The 27,308-nt window shown below is 38.5% G+C and overlaps 1 protein-coding gene and 1 pseudogene across 1 annotated transcript; both read left to right on the top strand.

Annotated features, from left to right (window-relative positions):
• Positions 1-217: 217 nt before the first annotated feature.
• Positions 218-21,098, top strand: LOC109079685 (annotated as a pseudogene).
• A 1,610-nt stretch (positions 21,099-22,708) lies between these two features.
• Positions 22,709-24,329, top strand: LOC109092462 (trace amine-associated receptor 6-like). The gene has a single exon (XM_019106263.2). The coding sequence runs from the start codon at positions 23,066-23,068 to the stop codon at positions 24,065-24,067; it is 1,002 nt and encodes a 333-aa protein (XP_018961808.1). The 5' UTR covers positions 22,709-23,065; the 3' UTR covers positions 24,068-24,329.
• The last annotated feature ends 2,979 nt before the right edge of the window (positions 24,330-27,308 follow it).

Raw genomic sequence — 27,308 nt, 5'->3', positions numbered from 1 at the left:
ACAGAAATTTTAATCAAATCAAGATTTTAAATTGTAGTATTGTTTAAAATTAATCTTTAAAATGACAAGTCATAACAGAATGAAAAATTATAATTAGGTCAAAAATAAATAAGTCTGCATTGAATTGCATTTATATGGCCCATGGTCACAAGCCTAATTTGGGCCAGAAGATCATTGGATTAATCTGGGCCACACTCAGAACTAACATTCAGCCCTCATGCGTTTTGCTGTGCTCCATGCTGTGCCATCATTGCAACACATGGCCCAGGTCTCGCTGGCAGGATACATACTATTGCCGACAGGAGGCCAGCAGTACCAGCTTGAGGACACATTCGGGTCAAGACTCCTTGTTATGTGGGATGATGGTCAGAGAGGGGAGTGCTGGAGGGTTTCCCCAGGTTGAAGATGCTTTCCCCAGGTATCAGAATAACACAATATATCATAAAGGTACTCTTCACAACAGTCTACATTAGTGTGACAAATCCTTCACTACCACCAATTTACAGAATTTTAAGTTATTGGTAATCGTAATTTCAATTGGTAAATCATTACAAAACTGGTGATTGTATGTATACAGGTCCTTCTCAAAAAAATAGCATATTGTGAAAAAGTTCATTATTTTCCATAATGTAATGATAAAAATTAAACTTTCATATATTTTAGATTCATTGCACACCAACTGAAATATTTCAGGTCTTTTATTGTTTTATTACTGATGATTTTGGCATACAGCTCATGAAAACCCAAAATTCAAAAATCTCAAAAAATTAGCATATTTCATCCGACCAATAAAAGAAAAGTGTTTTTAATACAAAAAAAGTCAACCTTCAAATAATTATGTTCAGTTATGCACTCAACACTTGGTCGGGAATCCTTTTGCAGAAATGACTGCTTCAATGCGGCGTGGCATGGAGGCAATCAGCCTGTGGCACTGCTGAGGTGTTATGGAGGCCCAGGATGCTTCGATAGCGGTCTTAAGCTCATCCAGAGTGTTGGGTCTTGCGTCTCTCAACTTTCTCTTCACAATATCCCACACGATTCTCTATGGGGTTCAGGTCAGGAGAGTTGGCAGGCCAATTGAGCACAGTAATACCATGGTCAGTAAACCATTTACCAGTGGTTTTGGCACTGTGAGCAGGTGCCAGGTCGTGCTGAAAAACTAAATCTTCATCTCCATAAAGCTTTTCAGCAGATGGAAGCATGAAGTGCACCAAAATCTCCTGATAGCTAGCTGCATTGACCCTGCCCTTGATAAAACACAGTGGACCAACACCAGCAGCTGACATGGCACCCCAGACCATCACTGACTGTGAGTACTTGACACTGGACTTCAGGCATTTTGGCATTTCCTTCTCCCCAGTCTTCCTCCAGACTCTGGCACCTTGATTTCCGAATGACATGCAAAATTTGCTTTCATCCGAAAAAAGTACTTTGGACTACTGAGCAACAGTCCAGTGCTGCTTCTCTGTAGCCCATTTCCTGCACACGCCTGTGCACGGTGGCTCTGGATGTTTCTACTCCAGACTCAGTCCACTGCTTCCGCAGGTCCCCCAAGGTCTGGAATCGGTCCTTCTCCACAATCTTCCTCAGGGTCCGGTCACCTCTTCTCTCGTTGTGCAGCATTTTTTTGCCACACTTTTTCCTTCCCACAGACTTCCCACTGAGGTGCCTTGATACAGCACTCTGGGAACAGCCTATTCGTTCAGAAATTTCTTTCTGTGTCTTACCCTCTCGCTTGAGGGTGTCAATGATAGCCTTCTGGACAGCAGTCAGGTCGGCAGTCTTACCCATGATTGCGGTTTTGAGTAATGAACCAGGCTGGGAGTTTTTAAAAGCCTCAGGAATCTTTTGCAGGTTTTTTAGAGTTAATTAGTTGATTCAGATGATTAGGTTAATAGCTCGTTTAGAGAACCTTTTCATTATATGCTAATTTTTTAGATAGGAATTTTGGGTTTTCATGAGCTGTATGCCAAAATCATAAGTATTAAAACAATAAAAGACCTGAAATATTTCAGTTGGTGTGCAATGAATCTAAAATATATGAAAGTTTAATTTTTATCATTACATTATGGAAAATAATGAACTTTTTAACACATGGACAGCACTCTATAAATCAGTCTTGCATTCAATTGGTAAATCATTACAAAACTGGTGATTGTATGTATCACTTCTCCTATTTTAGGCATGTTTTTCTCAAGCTCAGTCACTTATCGATTTAGCGAGATCTGGCGAAATTACATGACTGCCATTTTTAATTTAGTGTTTCGCATATCATCATTTATTAATATCTGTCTTTTCCTGGGTTCCTGTGCAACTGTTTTAGTGTGAATTTTTAATGTGCTAAGAAAACCAGAATGTAAATGATTAATATGTGTATAAACCCTCAAACATACAAATCGTAAAAAGCAAGTTTATGCACTAGGTTTTATGAAGAGTGCTGTATTAAAGCACCAGAAGTAATTTAACAAAATATATGCAAGTAATCTGCAGATTCACCAAATGCAAGGGGAAACAGCACTGTTAATTTATTTATTTTTTTATTTTTTTATTGAATAATGTTATTTATCTGACAAAATATTGAAATCCCCAGAGAGTCTATTATCACTTATTTGTCATTGGTAGTGATGTCTCATTAAATGTGTAAACTAACAATCAAAAGTGTTGGATAAACAGACTTGTGCTGATGCAATTAGTGCTATTGTAGAGATGGTAGCTTAGGCCCATTCCCCTTAGGATTGGGTTACTCATCATTAAAACACTTACACTGAAACACCTTGTTTTTGTATAAAACACAAAATTGTCACTGTAATAATATATTGTGATGACTGCTCTTTGATAAATACATTATACATTTTCTAGTACTCTCCTATGAATGTTTAAGCAAAAGTTTTCCAAATGCCTCACATTTAGTGTTGTAACACAAACTCTAATAAATATGACATTATTTTCAAAATACTGTAAATTGTTACAAATGTGACCTACAGTACATTATATATTCTACATATTATAATGTGTATGCAATATCTTAATGGTAACTGTTAGAGCACTGGCACTCCTTACTAGTCTTCTGGCCTTTATCCATCTGTAATTTGTGATTAATGCTGATCTACTGTGAAATAATCATGTATAATTCCTCTCAGCTTGTTTTGTACATGGATCCTTTTTTGTATATTAATTTTTCACAAAGTTCACAAATCATTGACTAATGTACTGGTTAAGCATATTGTTGCACTGTCTTAATAAGTGAGTGACTGAATCATTCGATCTGTTCAAAAGCAAGTGACTGATGATGACTTTATGAATGGGTAACTGCATCAGTCGCTTAACCCAGTGTTTCCCAACTTCGTTCTTTGGGACCCACCTTCCAGAATGTTTTTAACTTTGTTTGTTGTTTCCCCCTGATTGGTACCAGAGGGCACCATCACTGGAATACTATCTTTCCCATAACCTGTACCGGGCGCTGATTACGAGCACACCTGTTGCTCATTCATGGGACATTCCCCATGCTCATTGCGAAGTCTTGTTTTTCCCTCGCTGACATTCCTGAGCATTCTCTGAGGCTACGTCCACACGAAGCCAGAGCTTTCCCTATCCAATCTTTTTTTTTCCTCGTCTCAAGAAATATCTGCCTGCACACAAAACTGACAAAACGATGTAGTATACATGTCAGACCAGTATGTGGTGCTGTAATTCTGCCACAGAGATACACTAAAAATGAAGAAGAAGACTTGGACTATGCACATAAACCTTGCGTGTGGTATACAAACAAACATGGAACAATACATTCATTCGTCTGTTAATGTTTGTTAATAAAAAGACAATCGTTCAGTGTTTGTTCATGTTTTTGTTTCTGTTACGTGATGTAGCGGTGTCTGATTAGGGGCAAGACGTGGGCTGATGACGCCATCCTTTAAGAAAATATACGGATTCGCTGTCCACACAAAAACGCAAGGGCGGCGTTTTCAGATTTATCCACTCTAAGATCCGGTTTCAAAAATGTCACTCTCCCAAAGCGACGGATCCGTGTGGACGAAACACCTATACGATACAAAATTTATTTATATACAGCTAAACGCATCTCTGTGTGGATGGGGCCTTATATTATTCTGTTGGATTACCGTGTTTGACTCTAGACTGTTCCTTGATTCATGAATTGTGGCTGCCTGCCTCGATCTCCTTGCTCTGTTGTTTGGACTCTTGTATTTTAGTGTTTGTTGCCTGCCCTGACCCTCTGCCTGTACTCTGACTCTTCTTTTGCCTCATCTCTGATAACGCAGTCTACTGGTGATTTAACAGTGCCGGTCTTAATGCTGATCTTTTATAAATAAAGCTGCACATGGATCCTCACTCCGTTGACTCTTCATTACAGTTTTAGACTTCTCACTAATTAAAACACCTGATTCAATTAATCAGTTTGTTGGGGAGGGATCTAAAACATTCTGGGAGCTGGGTCCAAAATGCATTCCATATTCATTCAGGAATGAAAAACCACTGTGTATTGCTTGGATGCACAAAACTGTTACTGTGGATTTGTTAGGAACCATAAGAACTCATAAAGGGATATTTCTGGATCCATATCTTTTCAGAAAACAGTGTGTGGCAAACTTGAGTGTGTTTCCAGAGGAATTACCCACAAAACTGTGATACATAATTTGAATTGTGTATTAACATACAGATTATTTAATGGAATATAGATAAAAAAATATCTGATAGGTCTATGAAAACCTAGATTCAGGACTATGAATATTAAATTAGAGGGTGGTTTGACAGCTGAATATTCAAACCTCACATTAAGTGAAGTGGTCACTGAGTTTCCAAAAGTCTAAAACTGAGCCATATTAGTAGAAAGTAACCTCACAAAGAGTCTACTCTAGACAGATCCATCATGAAAATGTCAATCAAACAGTCCAATACCATTTTTCAAACAAAAATTTGTCTTGTACCAAAAGTATCAGACCAGAAGTGGAGTACATTATTGTGTTCATTTTTGTTTCTGTAACATCAGTGTTCACCTTGTTTCTAAACTTGTTGGTGATTGTTTCCATCTCACACTTCAAGCAGATCCACACTCTGACTAATGTGCTGATCCTCTCTCTGGCTGTGGCTGATCTGATTGCAGGACTGATTCTCATGCCAGTGCAGGGAATTAAACTCATTGAGCCATGCTGGTACTTTGGAGAAATATTTTGTTCAATATTTCCTCTCATTCTGTATGTGCTTGTCACAGCATCTCTTGGTAATTTGATTATTATATCCGTGGATCGGTACATTGTTGTGAATGACCCTTTGCGATATCCACTAAAAGTCTGTACTAACAGAGTTGTGGTTTCTATAGTTGTAAACTGGTTATTCTCCTTCATATATACCTTTTATCTTTTGTATGAGTCTTTACTCTATCCAGAAAGAAACCACTCATGTATTGGAGAATGTGTACTTTATCTTAAGTTGGAATATCTAATATTAGATTTCTTTGTTTGTTTAGTGGCACCTTGTTGTGTAATTGTTTCTTTATATGTGAAGCTAAGCATTTAAATTCAGTCACAGACAAGGTCAGTTCAGAAAAAAGAACCTGAAGGCTGCAAGAACCTTAGGGATTGTAATATTGGTTTATCTTCTTTGCTGGATGCCATACTCTTTAACTACTCTTATTTTGGGGAATGATGAAAATGATACTCTTGTAATTAATGTATGCAATGGATTGTTTTGTCTTGTTTTGAGCAAATCCTTATTTAACATTAGAGGCCACCAAGTCATGTAACAGCTGTTTTTGTTGTTTTTATTGACATGACAATGAACATGAAAGCACAGCAAGATGAGTCTAACATGTACATTGTGAGCATTTATATTTGTGAATGACACTGGACATGACAATGAACATGAAAGCACAGCAAGATGACGCTGGATACTGCTTTGGAAGAAAAAATGTAAAATATATATGTAACATTTGTTATTTCATAGATCTTTAGTTTACATTTAAGAAATCGAATTTAATGCATGACCACGGCCATTCTGCAGTTACAGTAAAACAATTTGGAGTAAAATTGGACAAAATTAGCTTAAATGATTGATGATTATTAAGAGTGGTAATCTTTATAATACAATTTCCTTTTAAAATTAGTTCATTCATTCATGCACTATTATTCATTCAGGTAATCACAACCATGCCAATATAGAGTGATATTGCATGGCTAATGCAATAGTATTATGAGAGAGAGATGGGCTGTGTGAGTGCGATTACCTGCATATGATACTGCTTTCATTCCTCAGGTCAGTCTCATATTCAGAAAAATTAAAACAATAAATAAATATATATACCAGGGTTAAAGCGTTTAAAGGCCTTTGAACAGTTAAAAACATTTTAAGATGATTTTGATTATTTAAAAATGCTGAAAAAATAAAAAAATCATTAGAAATATTAAATCTGTCAGGATCCCAGTCTATGTTCCCGTCTTTGGTTTTGTGGACACTTATTTAAAAATTTTACTGTTGCCCATTGTTTCTGTGTTACCTTCTTCCTTTGGCCATCTTGTTAGTAAGTGATTAGCTCCTCCCTCCTCGTTACCTCGTTATCCTGTCAGTATATAACTCAGTCTCACACCACCAATCACTGCCGAGTATTGTTTAGCCAATGTTGTCTAATTTCCTGCTTTTGTGTTTTGTTCTTGGATTGTTTACCTGGTTTTTGATTCTTGCTTTCATATTTTTGGATTTACCGTTTGATTACCCTGTCTGGATATAGTTCTCTCATCGAGGACCCACGCTTGCCCTAGGATTATTCTCGTGTCTTGTCCTCTATTTACCTGTTTGCCATTGTTTGACCCATGCCTGTTATGACCACGTCTCTGACCAATAAAAGCTTGCACATGGATCCGCACGTCTCACGTCTCATCGGCTCAAATGTTACAAAATCAATCAATCAAAAACTTTATTAAAGACACACTTGGTCCAAAAACACAGACAATAACGAGACAAAAAACAAAAACAACAACAACAAAAAACAGAATCCACATTATCACATATTTACATATATATTAAAACGCCAGTGGTTCCACATACTTGAGAAAAGTCTGACTGAACTTAGTACTGGGTTCGTCAGTGTTGAAATTATACTATTCACAGATTCCAATAACCTACACATGCATCTGTACATGATATTACACATCACAGCAGCGCACATTAGTACACCAACACTGACAAACATTTGGCTTGCACTCTATCGTGGCACCTTAAGCAGCAGCCTCATTCCATCGTTTTAAGCTACATTGTGTTTCTGCATGTAGCTCTTTCTATAACGCTGCCAAAAATGGGCAGTATGCATAGGGGTACAATATGCTTTAAAAAGTGTAGTCTTCACAGCTCCTGCACATACTAAATTTGCAAATCAGCATATTAGCCTGTGCATACATCATATGACACTGTCTGTAAATATCCCTATCATCAGACAGGTCATCAGTTATATAATGCCCTAAGTATTTAGCCTCATCACATACTTTAAGGACACTACCACACAAGGAGAAGTCAGGAAATGACAGTTTCCTGTCTTCCTTACTCCTAACAATCATAATATTACTCTTCTTTGCATGGCATTTAATGTCAAAGTCTGAGCCATATTAAGAACAAACCCTCAGTAAATTTTGAAGGCCAGCACTATATGGACAAAAAAATCACCAAATCGTCCGCATACATCAAATGGTTGATGATTATATTACCAACCATACAACCAGTTCCACAGCCATTTTACAGCTTTCATATTTCATCCATATAAACATTAAAAAGAAAGGGGGATAAAAATGCTTCCCTGTCTAACACCATTGCATACACTGAATGGAGCAGACACAAAATTACCCCATTTCACATATATTAACTGATGAGGATACCAAAAAGGCAGAATTTTCACTAAAGGTTTGGAAACTCTTTTATTGTGTAACTTATAAAATATTTATTTTTCATGATATACACGATCAAAGGCTTTAGAAGCATCAATAAGTTTTGAGTTTCATTCCAATCGGCCGCCGTTAACCTCCTCTAATGGGCGCTCAAAATGTATTTGCTGATGGTAGCCATGTTTTTCAAGATACACCAATGCCCTCATAGATATTGGTGGCACCTTGGACAATGACACTGCATGGCAAATTTCAAGTTTGTAGTTACAGCCATTTTCATGTTTTTTTTTTCTGTTATAGCACCACCAAGTGGTCAAACTTCCCAATTTTTGTCAACAAGGATTGAGCTCATTCATATGTGTTCCTAGTTTGGTGAAGATATCTCGTTCCGTTCAAGAGTTATAGCCATTTTAGTAAAAGTGGCCCCACCCACTTTGAACATTTTTGCGTCCTGTTCCAACTGACAATGAAACTTCAACTTGGTTTTGATAACTTTTGCTAATTAGACTCCAGATAACTTTTCACTGGTTTGATTCCGATTGGGTGAAAAACCTAGGACTAGTTTGCAAAAGTAGGTTTTGAGAAAAATTCAAAATGGCAAAAAAGATTTCATGACAGAAATTAAACCTTACAAAGCAATTATCTACATCTTAATCCAAATAACCCAATCACCCCCTATTGGCCAAGTGGAGTGAGTCTTTGCCTTTATGAGCGATTTTGTGTTTTTGATCACTGTAGCGCCCTCTATTGGCCGAGTGGAGTGAGTCTTTGCCAGTATTCTTTCAACTGTTAAGGGGATTTTCGATGACAACGCTGGTCAATGCATTTTTTGGGTGCGTCTTACAAAGTGTTGTTGAAAGTAACAATAACATCCTTGCTAAGAAATTTGTTACAGTCTCTTTCAATATAAAAGTCTTTACTACTGACTCACTTATAAAGACTCTCTTGAGTGTCTCTTGTAGCAATTTAATGGTGTAACAATGTCACCAAAATCACTGTCACTAATACACAGACGTTTCTCAATACCAAATACTATTATTAAATACTATATGAAATATTACTTATTGAGCAATAACATTTAATAAACAACAGCAGCCATTACAAAAGTTGTTAAGCAATTCAGTCAAGATTACAAATGCAGCACTCTGATATGGAATTAAAGTTCTGAATTAAATATCAAAATACACTGCCTGGCGAGAATACCTTGTGAGAATACCTCACAAACAGATAATTGTATCTTTGTTTAATTTTCGATTCTACAAGTTTAGGTTGTTACGTCTGAATAAGATTTTTGAACAAACATAAAACATGACGCTTTATTCAGATTTTTCACGTTTTGTGTTTTGCGCCAAATGAGCCCTAAGCATATACATAAAGGGGCAGCGCTCTGGGTCCGCTGCTGGCTGTTGGCTAATCCAGCCACTCCCATCCCTCACCCGGCGGTAATGGTACGGACCAACTGCAAGCGCAGTTTGCCAAATACTTTATGTACTGCTTAATATTATATTTAATCTCACAGGGGAGTCTCTATCTTAAAGGTATACAGTTGGAGGAACTATGAATTATGATCTTTCATGAATTAGATTCAGCTTAACAACCAATACAGAAGCTTCCACGGACCACATCATGGCAAGACACTCCTTCTTAATCACTGGATACCAGGTCTCCCTGGAAAATAGATTTCTACTTAGGTAGGGCACTGGCTTCTCAGCTCCTTTGCCTTCCTTGCCTTGGTCTGTTTCGCCTGTTTAGTCTAGTCGTGGTTTTGGATATCTTGCCTGTCTTTGGATTGCCCCTCTCATCTCGCCCTGTTTGGATACTGTTTACCCCTCGCTTGGACCATTGCCTGTGTTTCGGATTAACCCTTTGGATTACCCTGTTTGGACATTGTTCACCGGAGATCGACCACGCCCATTCACTAGACTACTTTTGTGTCTTGACCTCAATATACCTGTTTGCCATTGTTTGACCCATGCCTGTTATGACCACATCTCTTAATAGTCAAGTCACTTTTATTGTCACATCACCACAGCACATGTGCCTTGGTGAGTGAAGTTCTTGGGAGCGTGCTCCAGAAATTGCAGAAACAATTTACATATAACCATACAGACTTCAACAGATGACAATGTGCAATATGCACTTATATATAGTCAGTACACACAGTGTACTATTAGACATACTTACAGTTAGAACCACACATTATATGCACTATGTACATACTAACAGTTAGCACTACACATTATACACTATACACTCGTGGCCAAAAGTTTTGAGAATTACATAAATATTAGTTTTCAAAAAGTTTGCTGCCAAACTGCTTGTAGATCTTTGTTTCAGTTGTTTCTGTGATGTACTGAAATATAATTACAAGCACTTCATACGTTTCAAAGGCTTTTATCGACAATTACATGACATTTATGCAAAGAGTCATTATTTGCAGTGTTGGCCCTTATTTTTCAGGACCTCTGCAATTCGACTGGGCATGCTCTCAATCAACTTCTGGGCCAAATCCTGACTGATAGCAACCCATTCTTTCATAATAACTTCTTGGAGTTTGTCAGAATTAGTGGGTTTTTGTTTGTCCACCTGCCTCTTGAGGATTGACCACAAGTTCTCAATGGGATTAAGATCTGGGGAGTTTCCAGACAATGGACCCAAAATTTCAACATTCTGGTCCCCGAGCCACTTAGTTATCGCTTTTGCCTTATGGCACGGTGCTCCATCATGCTGGAAAAATGCATTGTTCTTCACCAAACTGTTGTTGGGTTGTTGGAAGAAGTTGCTGTTGGAGGGTGTTTTGGTACCATTCTTTATTCATGGCTGTGTTTTTGGGCAGAATTGTGAGTGAGCCCACTCCCTTGGATGAGAAGCAACCCCCCACATGAATGGTGTCAGGATGCTTTACTGTTGGCATGACACAGGACTGATGGTAGCGCTCACCTTTTCTTCTCCGGACAAGCCTTTTTTCCAGATGCCCCAAACAATCGGAAAGGGGCTTCATCGGAGAATATGACTTTGCCCCAGTCCTCAGCAGTCCATTCACTATACTTAGATCAATCTGTCCCTGATGTTTTTTTTTAGAGAGAAGTGGCTTCTTTTCTGCCCTTCTTGACACCAGGCCATCTTCAAAAAGTCTTCGCCTCACTGTGCGTGCAGATGCGCTCACACCCTACCTGCTGCCATTCCTGAGCAAGCTCTGCACTGGTGGCACTCCGATCCCGCAGCTGAATCCTCTTTAGGAGACGATCCTCGCGCTTGCTGGACTTTCTTGGACGACCTGAAGCCTTCTTTACAAGAATTGAACCTCTTTCCTTGACGTTCTTGATGAACCTAAAAATTGTTGATTTAGGTGCAATCTTAGTAGCCACAATATCCTTGCCTGTGAAGCCATTTTTATGCAACGCAATGATGGCTGCACGCGTTTCTTTGCAGGTCACCATGGTTAACAATGGAAGAACAATGATTTCAAGCATCACCCTCCTTTTAACATGTCAAGTCTGCCATTCTAACCCAATCATCCTGACATAATGATCTCCAGCCTTGTGCTCGTCAACATTCTCACCTGAGTTAACAAGATGATTACTGAAATGATCTCAGCAGGTCCTTTGATGACAGCAATGAAATGCAGTGGAAAGGTTTTTTTGGGATTAAGTTAATTTTCATGGCAAAGAAGGACTATGCAATTCATCTGATCACTCTTCATAACATTCTGGAGTATATGCAAATTGCTATTATAAAAACTTAAGCAGCAACTTTTCCAATTTCCAATATTTATGTAATTCTCAAAACTTTTGGCCACGACTGTACACGTATGTACACATTCTACATTATGTAGACAAATATACACATAAAAAATATGCTAAGGTGCAACAGATTATACATGAACTTGATACACAAAATGTCATGGATGTGCATTGGATGGTATCCAGTGGTAGCAGATAGATTATTGTATTAAGTGCAGTGTGTATGTATAGTCCAGTATTGAACTGTTGAAGTTAAAGTGCAGCGTGTGGCATACTGTATTGTAGGAGTATGCTGTAGGGTGCTGTAGGGTGTATTAGTTTTGACTGTTCATTAGTCAGATAGCCTGAGGGAACCGTTTACCCAGATGTGGCGTTTATTGTTACGGGGGACTTGAACAAAGCCAACTTCAGAACAATAGCTCCAAAATATTTTCAACACATCACCATCAACACACATCTTCTACACACTTCCTGATGAAACACGTTACAGTTTCTGAGTACGCCTCTATGTCATCATCAGACCCTGCCCGGAACATGTCCCAGTCCACGTGATCAAAACAGTCCTTTAGTATAGCGTCTGATTGGTCCGACCAGCATTGAATTGTCCTGAGGGCGGGTGCTTCCCATTTCAGTTTCTGCCTATAAGCAGGCAGGAGCAGAATGGAAGAGCGACCCAATTTGCCGAAAGGTGGGCGGGGGAGAGATTTGTAGGCGTCCCAGAAAGGAGAGTAGCAGTGGTCCAGTGCACAATCACCATGAAAATATTTTGGAGCTATTGTTCTGATGTTGGCTTTGTTAAAGTCCCTCGTAACAATAAACACCACATCTGGGTACACGGTTTCCTGCTCACTTATATTCCCATACAGTTCCTTGAGTGCCTGGTCCGTGTTGGCTTGAGGGGGAATGTAAACAGCTGTGATTATGATCGCTGTAAATTCCCTTGCTAGCCAGAATGGTCAACACAGAAGCATATGAAATTCCAGATCAGGGAAGCAGAAGGATTTAATAGAGTGTAGGTTCCTTCCATCACACCACGAGTTGTTGATAAAGAAACAAACTCCCCCACCTCTGCTTTTCCCTGTGAGCTCTTTCTTTCTGTCCAAGCGGTGCACGGAGAAGTCTGGAACCACTGCAGACACCCAGGTTTCTGTGAAGCAAATAATGCAGCAGTTCCTTGTTTTTCGTTGGTATGAGATACGTGCCCGCAGTTCACAGAGTTTGTTGTCCAGTGACTGAATGTTAGCCAGCAAAATGGTTGGGAGAGGAGGTCGGAGGGGACGTTGCTAACAAGGACGCCGGCTCTCTTCCCCCTTTTCCGGTGGTGTTTCCTCTGGTTGCGACTGTGCAGCCCAGACAAAGGGCTCTGATGCAGAGTTTGTAAACAAAGTGCTGGTGTTCAAAAAAAAAAAAAAAAAAGATTGCAATTCGCGATGTAGGAACCTATGTTTAAAAGTTGCTTATACAAACAACATCCAACACATAGGACAACAAAATAACAAGTAAAACAAACAAAAAAATTGCAAAGTTTACTCGGAGCTCGCAACATTCTCTGTGCCATCTTGCAGTAGTCTTCTTGCAATAAAAGCATGCACATGGATCCGCTCGCTTCACATCTCTGTCACCCCGCAACAGTATACTTTATTGTTCCATATAAGGAAATTTGTCTTCTGCTTGAACCACCACATTCTTCTATACAACCATGTACATGATAAAGATAATAAAGTTCTTTACTTGTTGCTATTTAAGTTCACACGGCTTGTAAAGGGGTTTATCCACAACCATGTGATGAAAAACGAGTTCTAAAGGATTAAAAACATAAAGAGACTTGGATTGACCGTTATTAGTAAACATTAGCAAGAGGGGACCATCCACTATGTATTCAATATGACAGTTGTGAGGCATGCTCTTTGGCTTGTTTTAACCGCTCTAGCACTTCCTGAGGTTAGGTGGGATACACATAACACTTTCAACATTTATCCAAACAGTTTGGATGTATTCATTTGTATTCCCTGCAAAGTTCCCTTTGCCCAGTTACAGAGGCATGGAGATGTTGCTGATATCTCAAACACTTTTCTGATTTCTCATTCAGATCCTGTGGGGTGTGAAATATTAGCTGACCCTGTAACACCAATGGAGTTGTCAGGACAGGGAGGAGTTCATTTAATTATGATTTATTAATTGATTAACTGATTGATTGATTGGATATGGTCTCTATTAATCTGCTCATGGACTGAATCAGGTCACCTAAATACGCTGTGTTTGATTAGGAAGACAGAAGACATAAGTGCACTGATGGGAAGGCTCCAGAATCAGTTTTGTGCTTCACGTGCTAACCAGCTACAGACTTCTAAAACTTCCCTGAGGTAACTGTAATGTGACATGTTCTTTCATTAACACCTTTCCATGATTGAAACACTGTAACGCAGCATTTCCCCAACCTGTCTTCCAACTAATATGCTCGTATAGGTCGTTTGTCCAAATCCCTGAAATACGACCCATCAGAGCGTATACTACAATTGCGCCCCATCGGCAAAAGGTTGTTTCGTCTTCATATTAATTTTTTGTACTCTTTTATTTGCACTGTGATTTGCGTTTTGTGTAGCTCAGTTGGTAGATTATTGCGTTATACCTTGATATGCAATCATGCTATCATGGGTTCGATCCCAGAGAACGGATGTGCACGTAAAATGTAAAATAAATCATAATTTAGCATGATTTCTGTGAGGGTTAGGTTTAGGGGGTGGGGTTAGGTGTGGTCATTCGAATGAATAGGCCACCTAGTAAAATATGTAGGAAATACTGTGAGATCGGTGTAAACGCCCACACATTGCATTTAAATAAACGTGCGTTTTGATTGGTAATGACGTTATACGTCATTTCATGACAACAGACGCAACGCGATACTGTCATTATTTTTACGGCCGCTAGAGGCCGCTTAACTTTAAAACGTAAATATAGGTCGTAATAAGGTGCTTGCACAAACAACCTATATGGTCGTTTTTTGTTGTAGGACAGAACCCATTTCCCACATTCCTCAGTAAAACTTGATCTTAGCAGTTTTGTGAATGGGTTTAAATCTCAAAAACATTTAGTTAGGAACTATTTGGAGAATTTGCAGTGATAAAAAAATCCTTTTTTAAATATGGCCCCTGATCTCCGAAACCTCTTTGCTTTCTTATGATGTAATGATTCTTTGTTCAACTCTTTTGAGACCAATCAGCACTTTGTACTGGACCAAGCTGTTAAAACTCTCCAGAGAGTCTATTAGCAAAAAAATAAAAACCTGTCATCAGTAATGATCTCATTAAACATATGGTTGAAGCCTAGCAATTAAAGGTGTTAAATGCACAGAAAAAAAAACAAACAAACAAAAAAAAAGCCTTGTGATGATGCAACCAGAGCTGTAGTAGCTTACATCTATTACATCCTGGTTATTCATTGTGACCCTAAATCACTGCTTTTGTAGAATATAGACACTAGATTAATACTTTGGTGCAATACAAAGAGCGGTGGTTATGGTCAATGCATGAATGTGAATGCTCAGTGAATGCAAGGTTGTCTGACACTTTGTTTTTACTTATTTTGTTTGTTTTACGTTACAAGAACCGTGTAATGTTATTAGATATTTACACCAGTTGCTGCTATAGTGGACTTGAAAATGCAATAAAGTAAATGTCAACTGTATATAGTTCTCTGTGAGGTATGAAATATAGTAGTTGCTGATTAGCTAACAGTGAACTTATGCATTGGAAAGAGTTTTATTACTTATTAATTCAGGGGCACAGATAGGATTTTTTAACTGGGGGGGACCAAGCTGTCCAGCAGTCAAATTTTTTCAGTCCAGAAAAATCACCAGCTCTGTCATAGATGATAGTACATATGCATCTAAAAAAATTAGAATATCATAGAAAAGATCTTTATTTTTTGTAATTTAATTCAAAGAAGCAAACTTTCTTATATTCTACAGTCATTGCACACAAACTGAAATATTTCAAGAGTTTTTTGTTTTAATTCTGATGGTTACAACTTACAGCTTAGGAAAATAAAAAAATCAGTATCTCAAAAAATTGGAATTGCCTTTTTGAGCTTGATTAGTTTGATTAATTTTGATTATAAATACTGGGTACCTCTTGGGCTATAGTTTAGAACATGCAACAGTTGTCCAGAAGACCATCATCGACACCCTCCACAAGGAGGGTAAGCCACAGAGGGTCATTGCTGAAAGGGCTGGCTGTTCACAGAGTGCTATATCAAAATATATTCAAAGAAAGTTGACTGGAAGGAACAAGTGTGGTAGGAAAGGTGCACAAGTAGCAGGGATGACCACAGCCTTGGGATGATTGTCAGGAAAAGATGATTCAAGAACTTGGGAGAGCTTCACAAGAAGTGGACTGAAGCCGGAGTCAGCGCATTAAGAGTCACCACACTCAGACGTCTTCAGGAAAAGAGCTACAGGTTTCACATTCCTAGAACCAAGCCACTCCTGAACCAGAAAAAAAAAACGTCAGAAACATCTCACTTTTCATAAGGAGAAAAAGAACTGGACTGTTGCTCAGTGGTCCACAGTCCTCTTTTCAGATGAAAGTAAATTTTGCATTTCAATTGGAAATCAAGGTCTGGAGTCTGGAGAGGCACATAATCAAAACACAAATGATAAGTTTCCTAAGACATCTACTACTTTTGCTCCATTGTGTTTTATCAAGTCAATCCATCCATCTACAACAAGACCAAAGTCAATGCAGCCATATACCAGGAGATTTTGGAGCACTTTATGCTTCCATCTGCTGACAAACTTAATGGAGATGCTGATTTAATTTTGCAGCAGGACTTTAGCACCTGCCCACAGTGCCAAAACCACTTCCAAGTGGTCTGATGACCATGGTATTACTGTGCTTGATTGGCCAGACAGCATGCCTGACCTGAACCTCACAGAGAATCTATGGGGTACTGTAAAGAGGAAGATAAATAACATCTGAAAAACAATACAGAAAAGCTGAAGGCCGCTATTTTGAGAAAATATTCAAATTTTTTAAGATACTGAATTTTTAATTTTTCTAAACTACAAGTGGTAACCATCAGAATTAAAAGAAAAAAACTCTTTAAATATTTCAGTTTGTGTGCAATGAATCTAGAACATAAGAAAGTTTGATTTTTTGAATTAAATTACAAAAAATAAAGAACTTTTCTATGACATTCAAATTTATTGAGATGCACCAACACTATGGTTACCACTACAGGCACAATTGAGGCAGCTACCAGCTCCTCATTAGCACATAGCACAAGGAGTCATAGCAAATACGAAAACAGAGAACGTAGACGTCAGTGGCAGCACCATCGTCATGTGTGTTTATTGACAACAGAACAGCGTGTAGTGAGAAAGTGGGTACAAAGTAATGTTAGATTATTATTGTGCTTCAGCCTGCGACTGCCCTGACCCGATTCTTTATCACCAAAACAAACACACCCATACTCCAACATGACCTGCTACAGTGGCAGAGAGAGCTAAACACACTGCAAATGACAAAAACACCTGAATATTAAGAAAACATCTTCATCAGTTTGACAACACACACTACAAATACTCACAACACAAGCAAATAAGGAAATGTGCTGCAAAAACACAGACCACATCAGAAATATTTAAGGGAACCATAAAGTGAAAAACATGGCTGGGACATAATTTATCAATGTTTGCTCTGAAAAGATCTTTGTTTATTTTAACATCCTGATCATACCATTGCTTAGCTTTTTGTTGTTGTTGTTGTTGTTGTTGTTGCTTTTTTTGTGTGGATATTATTAGCCTAAATAAGCTGACTAAATACACAATTACTGTAACTGTGAACAGTTATGTAAGCTGGCTAAGTTACTTTTACAACTTACCTTACAAAAACTAACCATAGCCTATGTTTTTACTATTGAAATTAATTAATTAATAAATACATTTATTATATAAAAAAAGCAAACAAAAAACGGTTACTGTAATCTTGCACAAATTAACCATGGATTTACTACTCTAACCATAGTTTAACCATGGTATTTGTACAACTGTGGTTATACTAATGGTAATTTTCATTTTGTTGGGGTAATTTTGTTTGTGTTGAGTGTTTGCAGCTCGTTTCTGTATTTGTTTGTGTCGTGTGTATTTGCAGCTTGTTTTTGTATTTCGTTGTGTTGTGAGTATTTGCAGCACGTGTGCTGTCAAACTGATGAAGATGTTTTCTTAATTTGCTGGTGCTTTTTCTATTTGAAGGTGTTTTGTGAAGTTGCAGCGCATTGAGCTCTCTCGGCCACCGTGCCTCGCCCCTATTTTGAAACTGTACATACACAAGTACATACGCAACCATGGCAACGACAATCGCGGAAACGAGTGAAGATGACACACAAGCATATTCAAACAAAACCCAACATGGATAAGCTGTGTGAAACAAAGCAAAATCAACGCTACTCACTTATCAAAAAGAAACAATGCAACCTCGAGCCCTTCCCACTCCTTGAGTTTCTCTCCTCCGCTGGAAATCTTCTCCGATATTTACGCGGGTCCTGTCTCTTGCCTGATTGCAACCCTTATTTTTAATTTTTTGTTTCTATGATATTTTCCTCTTTTTTTATCTGCCATCTCTCTCAATCTACAGTCGATCTGCTAATATGCTGAATAAAAGCGTCTGCTAAATGATAAAATGTAAATGTAATCTAATATGCGTCCTGTGCACTCAAATTGAGCGCTCTCTTCTCGCTATCAGGACAAGACACGCCCCCTTACCGCTGATTGGCTACAAATGTGTTTTGGGACTTTGTCAGACACTGCGGTCAAAAGCGTGTTTCAAAAATCACTTAGTACACGTTGAAGGAGCGGCGGGCAGGTTCGCCACTACTTAGGCTAATGTACATAGCGGAAACCCTGATTAATCCTCTGTTTACCAATAGAGCATTTCATTGAGACAGTGAGGGGGACGGATCGGGTTACTATGAATCTGGGGGGGTCATGTCCCCCCCGTCCCTAGTGCCATCTGCGCCTGTATTAATTTCTTAATTAGTGTTTGTTGATGGTCAGTAGTAGTTACTAGAATGTTAATACTGTGTTACTCATTTGTTTCTGTGTAGTTATTCATTAATTATTGGACAATATTCTAAAGTGTTACAGAATTATATTGTGAGCAATAAACCTAAATAACTACATCTGTATTCAAAATGCTTAAACGTATTCATTCTCTCATTCATACATGGTATCAAAATCTCTGTTAAATAATGCCAACCATGAAATCTGAATGATTAACTTTACACTTGTTGTCTCTCATCTTTTCCATACATCAAACCTTAAAATGGTTGAAATACAACATGTAAAATTAAATAATGTAACACATAATTCACTACAATACAGTATATCAATGGTTCTTAACTTTTTATTGAGTACTGGACCCCCATAATATCTCAAACCATCCTCATGGACCCCTTCACCCACCATTAATATTGACATGTTTTTGTGTTGTCCATTTTTCTTAGCTTTTCTGGTTTGACAGGTTCACTGGTAGATGGCCCATCAATTTTTTAAGCCACCTGTCCATAGGCAGGTCTCAATAACCTTTTTTTATTTTTTATTTGGCGATATATTGCCCCCAAAATAACTGTGAGAAATAATATTGTCACTGTAAGACTATTTTACACCACTGACTAGGCTATATAATGATATTTCAGCTGTATCAGTGTTGGGCTGTCATACACGGATTGACTTTACGAGTAAGTTATCATTAAAAAACTCAATTCAATGGATACACTTTAAAACCCTAATTCATTCATGAATAAAACAAGGTGTTGACATTAATTTAACTTTGAGTGCCATTTTACAAGGCTCAATCAACACATCACATGGGTTACACTGAATCTGATGTTTCACTTCATAGAGATTGATTCAGTGCACCAAACAGTGTTGATGCCAGTCATGGGAAATCCCCTTAAACACTGAAAGGATACTAAGACAAATATATTGCTTTCATTTTGCCCTGAAGAAAGACAGACCCAGGTAATCACTAGTCTCAGCCTCAGACATCATGCCCACAGACACTGGCTAAACGTCTGATGCATATGGGACACAAAAGTGGAAACACTTCAGGAGTGTCTAAGTTGTCATCGGATTGCTTGAATTCTACAGGATTTCTGGGAGACGTGTGTCTTGTTCTTTAACGTTCCGCCTGGAAACAAAGATGCTGTGGTGCCAAAAACCCTCTTACAAAACAATACAGCTGTCGTGTTTACAGCTGTGACTACGTGCGCTTACCGAGATTAACTAAACGCTGGATTTTCAAAAGAATGTGAAATATTTAAAGTTTGCGGCATAGAACCTTTAAAATATGTCAGAGTTTTACACACCGGTCTGTTATTGTGGCAACATTTCCACGCATTGAAACATGATGGTGAACGAAACAAACTGTGATTGGTTGTTTGACATGTCGGTCAAACGTCCTCATGGGCGGGCCTTGACCAATGAAAGCTGCCATGAATTCCAGACCTTCAGGCTTTGTGAGACTAGGTAATCACACACCCTCAGTTCTGCTGTCAGCTCTCTCTCTGTGTGTACAGGTGCCTGAGCCTTGCCTCTACCTCAGACACAGAGCAGACAAATGACAAAGGCAGTGCCGTCAGCAAAATAGCTGTGAAGTTGTGAATAGCTGTTTTTTTTTTTTTTTTTTTTTTTATCTCGACAGTCCATACAAAAACAACTGCCAATATACCAAAACTTATCACGGTCGTGTCCATATATCATGTGATATAGTCGAATAAGTAATTATCGCGACAGTCCTGTCCATAGTGGCTGCTCTGTTCTCCAAAAGCTGTTCACGTGAATGTTTAAAGATGGTGACAAATATAAAACATGCCTACACTAACTTGAACTTTAACCTAAAATGTACTTTTTTAATTATTATAATTATAAAGGAGAAACCACCAGGAAAACGGGAGATGATTGAACAGAAGCAACATAAGAGTGGGCACCACCACCTCGGGAGGTTCTGCAGTGGAAGCTGCAACCACTAGGGAAACTACGGTGGTGTCTGCGGCCCAAACGCACAGAATGGCCATAGCCATAACTTGCAGGACAGTGAGTACATTTTCTATTTCTGATGGTGCTGTGCCTGGAGAACTGGAGTAAATAGTGGCCGGTAGGCTCAAGAGTGTTGAAATTGTGTCGCCTGATAGCACTGAAACAGTGTCGCATGAGAGCACCGAAATCGGGTCGATTGAGAGTGTTGAAACAATGTGGCTTGAGAGCGTTGAAACAGTGTAGCTTTTGAACACAGAGTCGGCGTGGCTCGTGAGAGGAGAGTCGGTGTGGCTCGTGAGTGGAGACTCTGCCTTGCTCATGAGCGTAGATTTTGCCTTGCTCGTGAGTGTAGATTCTGCATTGCTCATGAGCAAAGAATCTGTGTGGCTTGTGAGTGAACAATCTGCATTGCTCGTGAGCGTAGAGTTCGCGGTGTAACCCACAGCTCATACAGACACCAGTAGTTGATCTTCCATGTTGGATGCCAGTCTCGAATGCCTTGGGACTGACTTTCTGCTACTAGGCATGGTAGACATGACGGGACGAGACTCTGGAATGGTTGACTTGACGTGAGCAGGCTTTGGCTTGGCAGGCATGACGTGAGCAGGCTTTGGCTTGGCAGACATGACGTGACCAGGCTTTGGCTTGACCGCCATCTTGTAAAAAGTCTCTAGGTTGGCGGCCATCTTATGAAGAGACTCTGAAACCATGATGACATGACTTGACTTGAGAAGGATCAGGTGTAACTTGATGTGACTCAGGAAGATCTGCGGTGACTTGACTTGACTCAGCAGAGGTAACCCTGGCAGTGGAAGGCTGAGGTGTGGCAGTCATGTTGCGGTCCTCCGCCAGCATACCCACGGTGAATGTAGAGCCACTCAATTTAAGTGCTAGATCGATATAATCAATTAATGACCCGTCCTGTTGCCACAATGGCATACATGAGCTGAGTGGCTCAAATAGTCCACCACGAAAAAATATCATTAAACACACCTCATAAAATGAGGTTAAGTGAGCCAGTTCAATTAAGTCCGACACATACTCTTTAATGGGCCGCTCACCTGGATGGAGACGTGTAACTTGTGCTGCTGGATTCATGGCTGGCCTGGATAACTGAATAAAACTGCTGGATCCGGATGTGGCTGATGATTCTGTAATGTAGGAGACGTGACAACAGAGTAGAGGATCTAAAAGCAAGACTTTATTAAAAGTGTGGTCAGACAGGCAGGGTCAGAACACCAGCAAACAGTAATATCCAAGGCACAGGCAAAAGGGTAATCCAATACACAGGAAATGGTCAGGGCAGGCGGCAAACAATCAAAAAACAAGGAAACAGTCCAGGGTCAGAAATAAGTCAAGGAAAAAAGGAACAAGTTAACAAAGGGGAACACAAGAACACTACAGGCTTAACAATCATCAAAATAGAGACATAGTTTAATAGAAAAAATCATAGATTAAAACTCATCTGGTTGATGACATACACACGACTGAGATAAAAAAAGACACTGACAGAGACACAGAGCCCCCAAGGGAAATCATGACAGTGACAGAGTGGCCCTCAGAGCTGCCAGGATAAACCTTTACCCACAGCATCAAAGAAGAGTCACCAATAAGTAAACTGAACAGTTCTTTAGTAAAGAAAGCCCAACAGCATTTGTATTTTGTAAGGAGGCAGAATAGTGTTGTGTGAGGAAAGCAACGTCCATCAGGAAAGACTCCCTCACCCTTCCTCCCATCGAGGAAGAGGCTAAGAAATATTCAGACCAGAACATCCATACTTAAGAAAGTTTTCCTCCTGCAAGCAGCCAGACTCACTGTGAACGCCCCCTTCCAAATTAAAATAATCACCTCCCCACTGCTGCTACTCACAAACTGTGTAATTGTCATAATTTGTCATAATTCAATTTTGACAAAATGAGTTTAATCTAATAAAAAATAATATTTGAAGTCTCCTTTCATTAGATGATTTAAAGTGAGACATAAAGTGGTGGTATACCTGTACTGGAAATAACTCTAAAATTTGAAAATACCCAGATTCCATCTTCAATTTTTATTGTGCGTTAACATGCATATTATTTTGAGTACAATGGAAGGCAGTGGATTGGACTAGTTTTTCTAATAGCGTTAGTATATCTTTGGACAGATGCTGTTATCTTGGGCAGAATGTAATAGTAAACAAGTGTCACTGGATTCACTAATCCACTATACTGTATAGATCAGATTGATCAGGTCTATGAATATTTAACTAGAGGGTGGGTTTAAAGCTGAATAATGAAACCTCATGTTGAATGGGCAGGTCGCTGTGCTTTCCATAAGTATAAAGCTTTGTCATATCAGTGACAAGGATCGGGGGCTAAACTGACAAGCATCCTAACACAGAGTCTACTCTTCAATACCCATCCATCATGGAAATGTCTGACTGGGGAGTGACAAACGTGGACAATCAAACAGTCCATTACTGCTTTCCAAACAACAATTTGTCTTGTACCAAAAGTATCAGACCAGAAGCGGAGTACATTATCGTGTACATTTTTGTTTCTGTAACATCAGTGTTTACCGTGTTTCTGAACTTGTTGGTGATTGTTTCCATCTCACACTTCAAGCAGCTCCACACTCCGACCAATGTGCTGATCCTCTCTCTGGCTGTGGCTGATCTGATTGCAGGACTGATTCTCATGCCAGTGCAGGGAATGAAACTCATTGAGCCATGCTGGTACTTTGGAGAGATATTTTGTTCAATTTTTCCTCTTATTCTGTATGTGGTTGTCGTAGCATCTCTTGGTAATATGATTATTATATCCGTGGATCGCTTCATTGCTGTGAATGACCCTTTGCGATATCCACTGAAAGTCAATACTAATAGAGTTGTGGTTTCCATTGTTGTAAACTGGTTATTCTCCTTTGTATATTCATTTTATCTTTTGTATGACTTTTTACTCTATCCAGAGAGAAACCATACATGTATTGGTGAATGTATACTTGTTGTTACATTGGAAAATCTAATAATAGATACTTTGGTTTGTTTAGTGGCACCTTGCTGTATAATTATTCCTTTATATATGAAAATCTGCTTTGTAGCAAAACGGCAAGCTAGGCATTTAAATTCAGTCACAGAAAAAAAGGCCAAATCAGAAAAAAAGGCTGCAAGAACCTTAGGGATTGTAGTACTGGTTTATCTTCTTTTTTGGACACCATACTACATAGTAACTCTTTCTTTTGGGCATGATGAAAATGATGTTCTCATAATTAACATAATGTATTGGATGTTATGCATGAATTCCTGCATGAATCCACTTATCTATGCAATGTTTTATCAATGGTTTAGAGTGTCAGCAAAATACATTTTGACACTGAAAATATTTGAACCTTCATCAGAATATTTCAATATGTTCCCAGAAGAGAAATAACCATTTAAACTTTTGCATGAAGAGCATGAAGCACAGATGTAAATAAGATTGTCTGTCTTCAAATGGAATAGTTAGGATTCTTGTGTTAAGCACTTTCTCATAAAACATTGGATGGCAACAGTCTCAGTGCAACATCTATGTTTGTAAAAAGTTTAAATGCACTGCCTAGTATGCATGTATATTGTGAACATGTACTGTATTTGTGTGAGTGACACTATCTGTCACTATCTATTTGATCTCTTGAAGCACTTAAATGGCTAAAATCAATTACAACAATATATTTTCAACTTTTTTTTTTCTATAGAGGAAAACAAGATAATGCAAATTACAATTGTGAGACAAACTGTAAAACAGCAGTTGGTAAACAATTGATAAGAGTTGTGATATATAATCATTATTTGTTAACAAGCTGTTAATATCTCCTGTTTCCCAAGCATTGCATGTTTAAACATGCAGATAGTCGTCTAAGACAAGGCCACAGAGAGATATTTGAGAGGCACAACCCTGAATACCAAAAAAAAAAAAAAAGTACTTTTATTGAATGTGGAGCCCTCTTCCATTTGACTGACATGAAATACACAGGCCACAGGAACTAATAGATTATATTAATGGATTGTATGTAACTGAACAAATGACAAATCATTTTGTTAGTTGTAAGAATAGTGATTAAAATATGCTGATTTGAGGAACACATCTAGTTAGAAACAAAATACCCTTTTTTCTGTGGTAATGAAATGGGCTTACAAATTCTATGTTCAGTTAAGTGTTGGTGTGATGTGTTTGAGTCAAAAATTATACAGTGTGAAAATATACAATGTGAAAGTCTTTGCCCCTTGTCTGAATTTTTGCATTGTGCAAGTTTTTAAAATCGCATGTTTTCAAATTTCATAGAGTAAGGGGAAGAAAGGCGAGTTTATTCATATATATAGCACATTTTGTTCACGCTAACATGATAAAGAGAAGGTTTTATTTATTTATTTATTTATTTATTTTTTAAAGATGTTTACTTTTAAAAACTGTTATTTAAATTAACCAATATGGAATAAAAAAAAGGAATTTACTACAAAAAGAAAAAACAATAATACAGGCCATGTCATGACCAAATAAACACCAACCTGCTAGAGTAATCCCATCTCACAATAAATAAAAAAAAAAAAAAAAAAAAAAAAAAAAACTTAGCAGAGATGGACACAAAATACATCATAAAAGATTTTGTCACAAATTACATATATTTGATCATCAAATTAAGGTACAAAATACTAGTATGAGAATTGTATTTAATTGAAATACAAGTCATTTTTAATTTGAAAATGCTAAAAAAAAAAAAAAAACATACAAAATTTGCCAGCAGTCACTTGAAGAAATGAAATAGTATTTTTTTTTAAATAATTACTTAAAGAGTAATTCTACAGGACTGCCAGGAGATGGATGTCACATTCTTCAATGGTCCGTTTGGAAACAAAGCTGTCGTGACACCACTCACAGAAGAAAAATGCCATCATGTTTAAAACTAAAATCACACGCCATCTTGAGCTGTGCGCTAGGCTAATCTAGCCTAAAAAATAACATCTCATATATGCCATTGTTTCAGTAAACTTGTACAATCTCCAACATTTCAATCATCAACGATTTCACGGCCCAACAAATGAACAAAGCAAACTGTGATTTAAATCTCTACAAGACTGCCATATGGCCAATTACACAATCAAAAGAGTCCAGACCTTTCAATCCTAAAAAGATGGCATAATTAAACCTAAAATTAAAAAAAAAAAAAAACACACAAAAAAAAAAAAATTCCCAGATAATATAGTTCCTATAGAAAAGTCAGTAGTTTATTTTAGATATAAAATATTATAAAAAAGGTTATAAAATATATATATATATATATATATATATACAGTGGGTACAGAAAGTATTCAGACCCCCTCAAATTTTTCACTCTTTGTTATATTGCAGCCATTTTCTAAAAAATCATTTAAGTTCTTTTTTTTTCCTCATTTAATGTACACACAGCACCCCATGTTGACAGAAAAAACACAGAATTGTTGACATTTTTGCAGATTTATTAAAAAAGAAAAACTGAAATATCACATGGTCCTAAGTATTCAGACCCTTTGGTGTGATACTCATATATTTAACTCAGGTGCTGTCCATTTCTGATGATCATCCTTGAGATGGTTTCTACATCTTCATTTGAGTCCAGCTGTGTTTGATTATACTGATTGGACTTGATTAGGAAAAAGCCACACACCTGTCTATATAAGACCTTACAGCTCACAGTGCATGTCAGAGCAAATGAGAATCATGAGGTCAAAGGAACTGGCTGAAGAGCTCAGAGACAGAATTGTGGCAAGGCACTGATCTGGCCAAGGTTACAAAAAAGAGATGCACTTAAGGTTCCTAAGAGCACAGTGGCCTCCATAATCCTTAAATGGAAGACGTTTGGGACGACCAGAACCCTTCCTAGAGCTATCCGTCCGGCCAAACTGAGCTATCGGGGGAGAAGAGCCTTGGTGAGAGAGGTAAAGAAGAACCCAAAGATCACTGTGGCTGAGCTCCAAAGATGCAGTCTGGAGATGGGAGAAAGTTATAGAAAGTCAACCATCACTGCAGCCCTTCACCAGTCGGGGCTCTTTATGGCAGAGTGGCCTGACGGAAGCCTCTCCTCAGTGCAAGACACATGAAAGCCTGCATGGAGTTTGCTAAAAAACATAGAAATAAGATTCTCTGGTCTGATGAGACCAAGACAAAAACTTTTTGGCCTTAATTCTAAGTGGTATGTGTGGCAGAAAAACCAGGCACTGCTCATCACCTGTCCAATACAGTCCCAACAGTGAAGCATGGTGGTGGCAGCATCATGCTGTGGGGGGTGTTTTTAAGCTGCAGGGACAGGACGACTGGTTGCAATCGAGTGAAAGATGAACGCGGCCAAACACAGATATCCCCTACAAAAAAACCCTCCACAGAGCTCACAACACCACACACTGCCGAAGGTTCACCTTCCAACAAGACAATGACCCTAAGCACACAGCTAAAATAATAATGAAAGGAGTGGCTTCACAACAACTCCGTGACTGTTCTTGAATGGCCCAGCCAGAGCCCTGACTTAAACCAAATTGAGCATCTCTGGAGAGACCTGGAAATGGCTGTCCACCCATGTTTACCATCCAACCTGACAGAACTGGAGAGGATCTGCAAGGAGGAATGGCAGAGGATCCCCAAATCCAGGTGTGAAAAACAT

This window comes from Cyprinus carpio, chromosome A13, assembly GCF_018340385.1.
Source record: "Cyprinus carpio isolate SPL01 chromosome A13, ASM1834038v1, whole genome shotgun sequence".
NCBI classification, from domain to species: Eukaryota; Metazoa; Chordata; class Actinopteri; order Cypriniformes; family Cyprinidae; genus Cyprinus; species Cyprinus carpio.
Note: the sequence above shows the minus strand (reverse complement) of the source record. Positions and strands in the feature narration are given on the sequence as shown.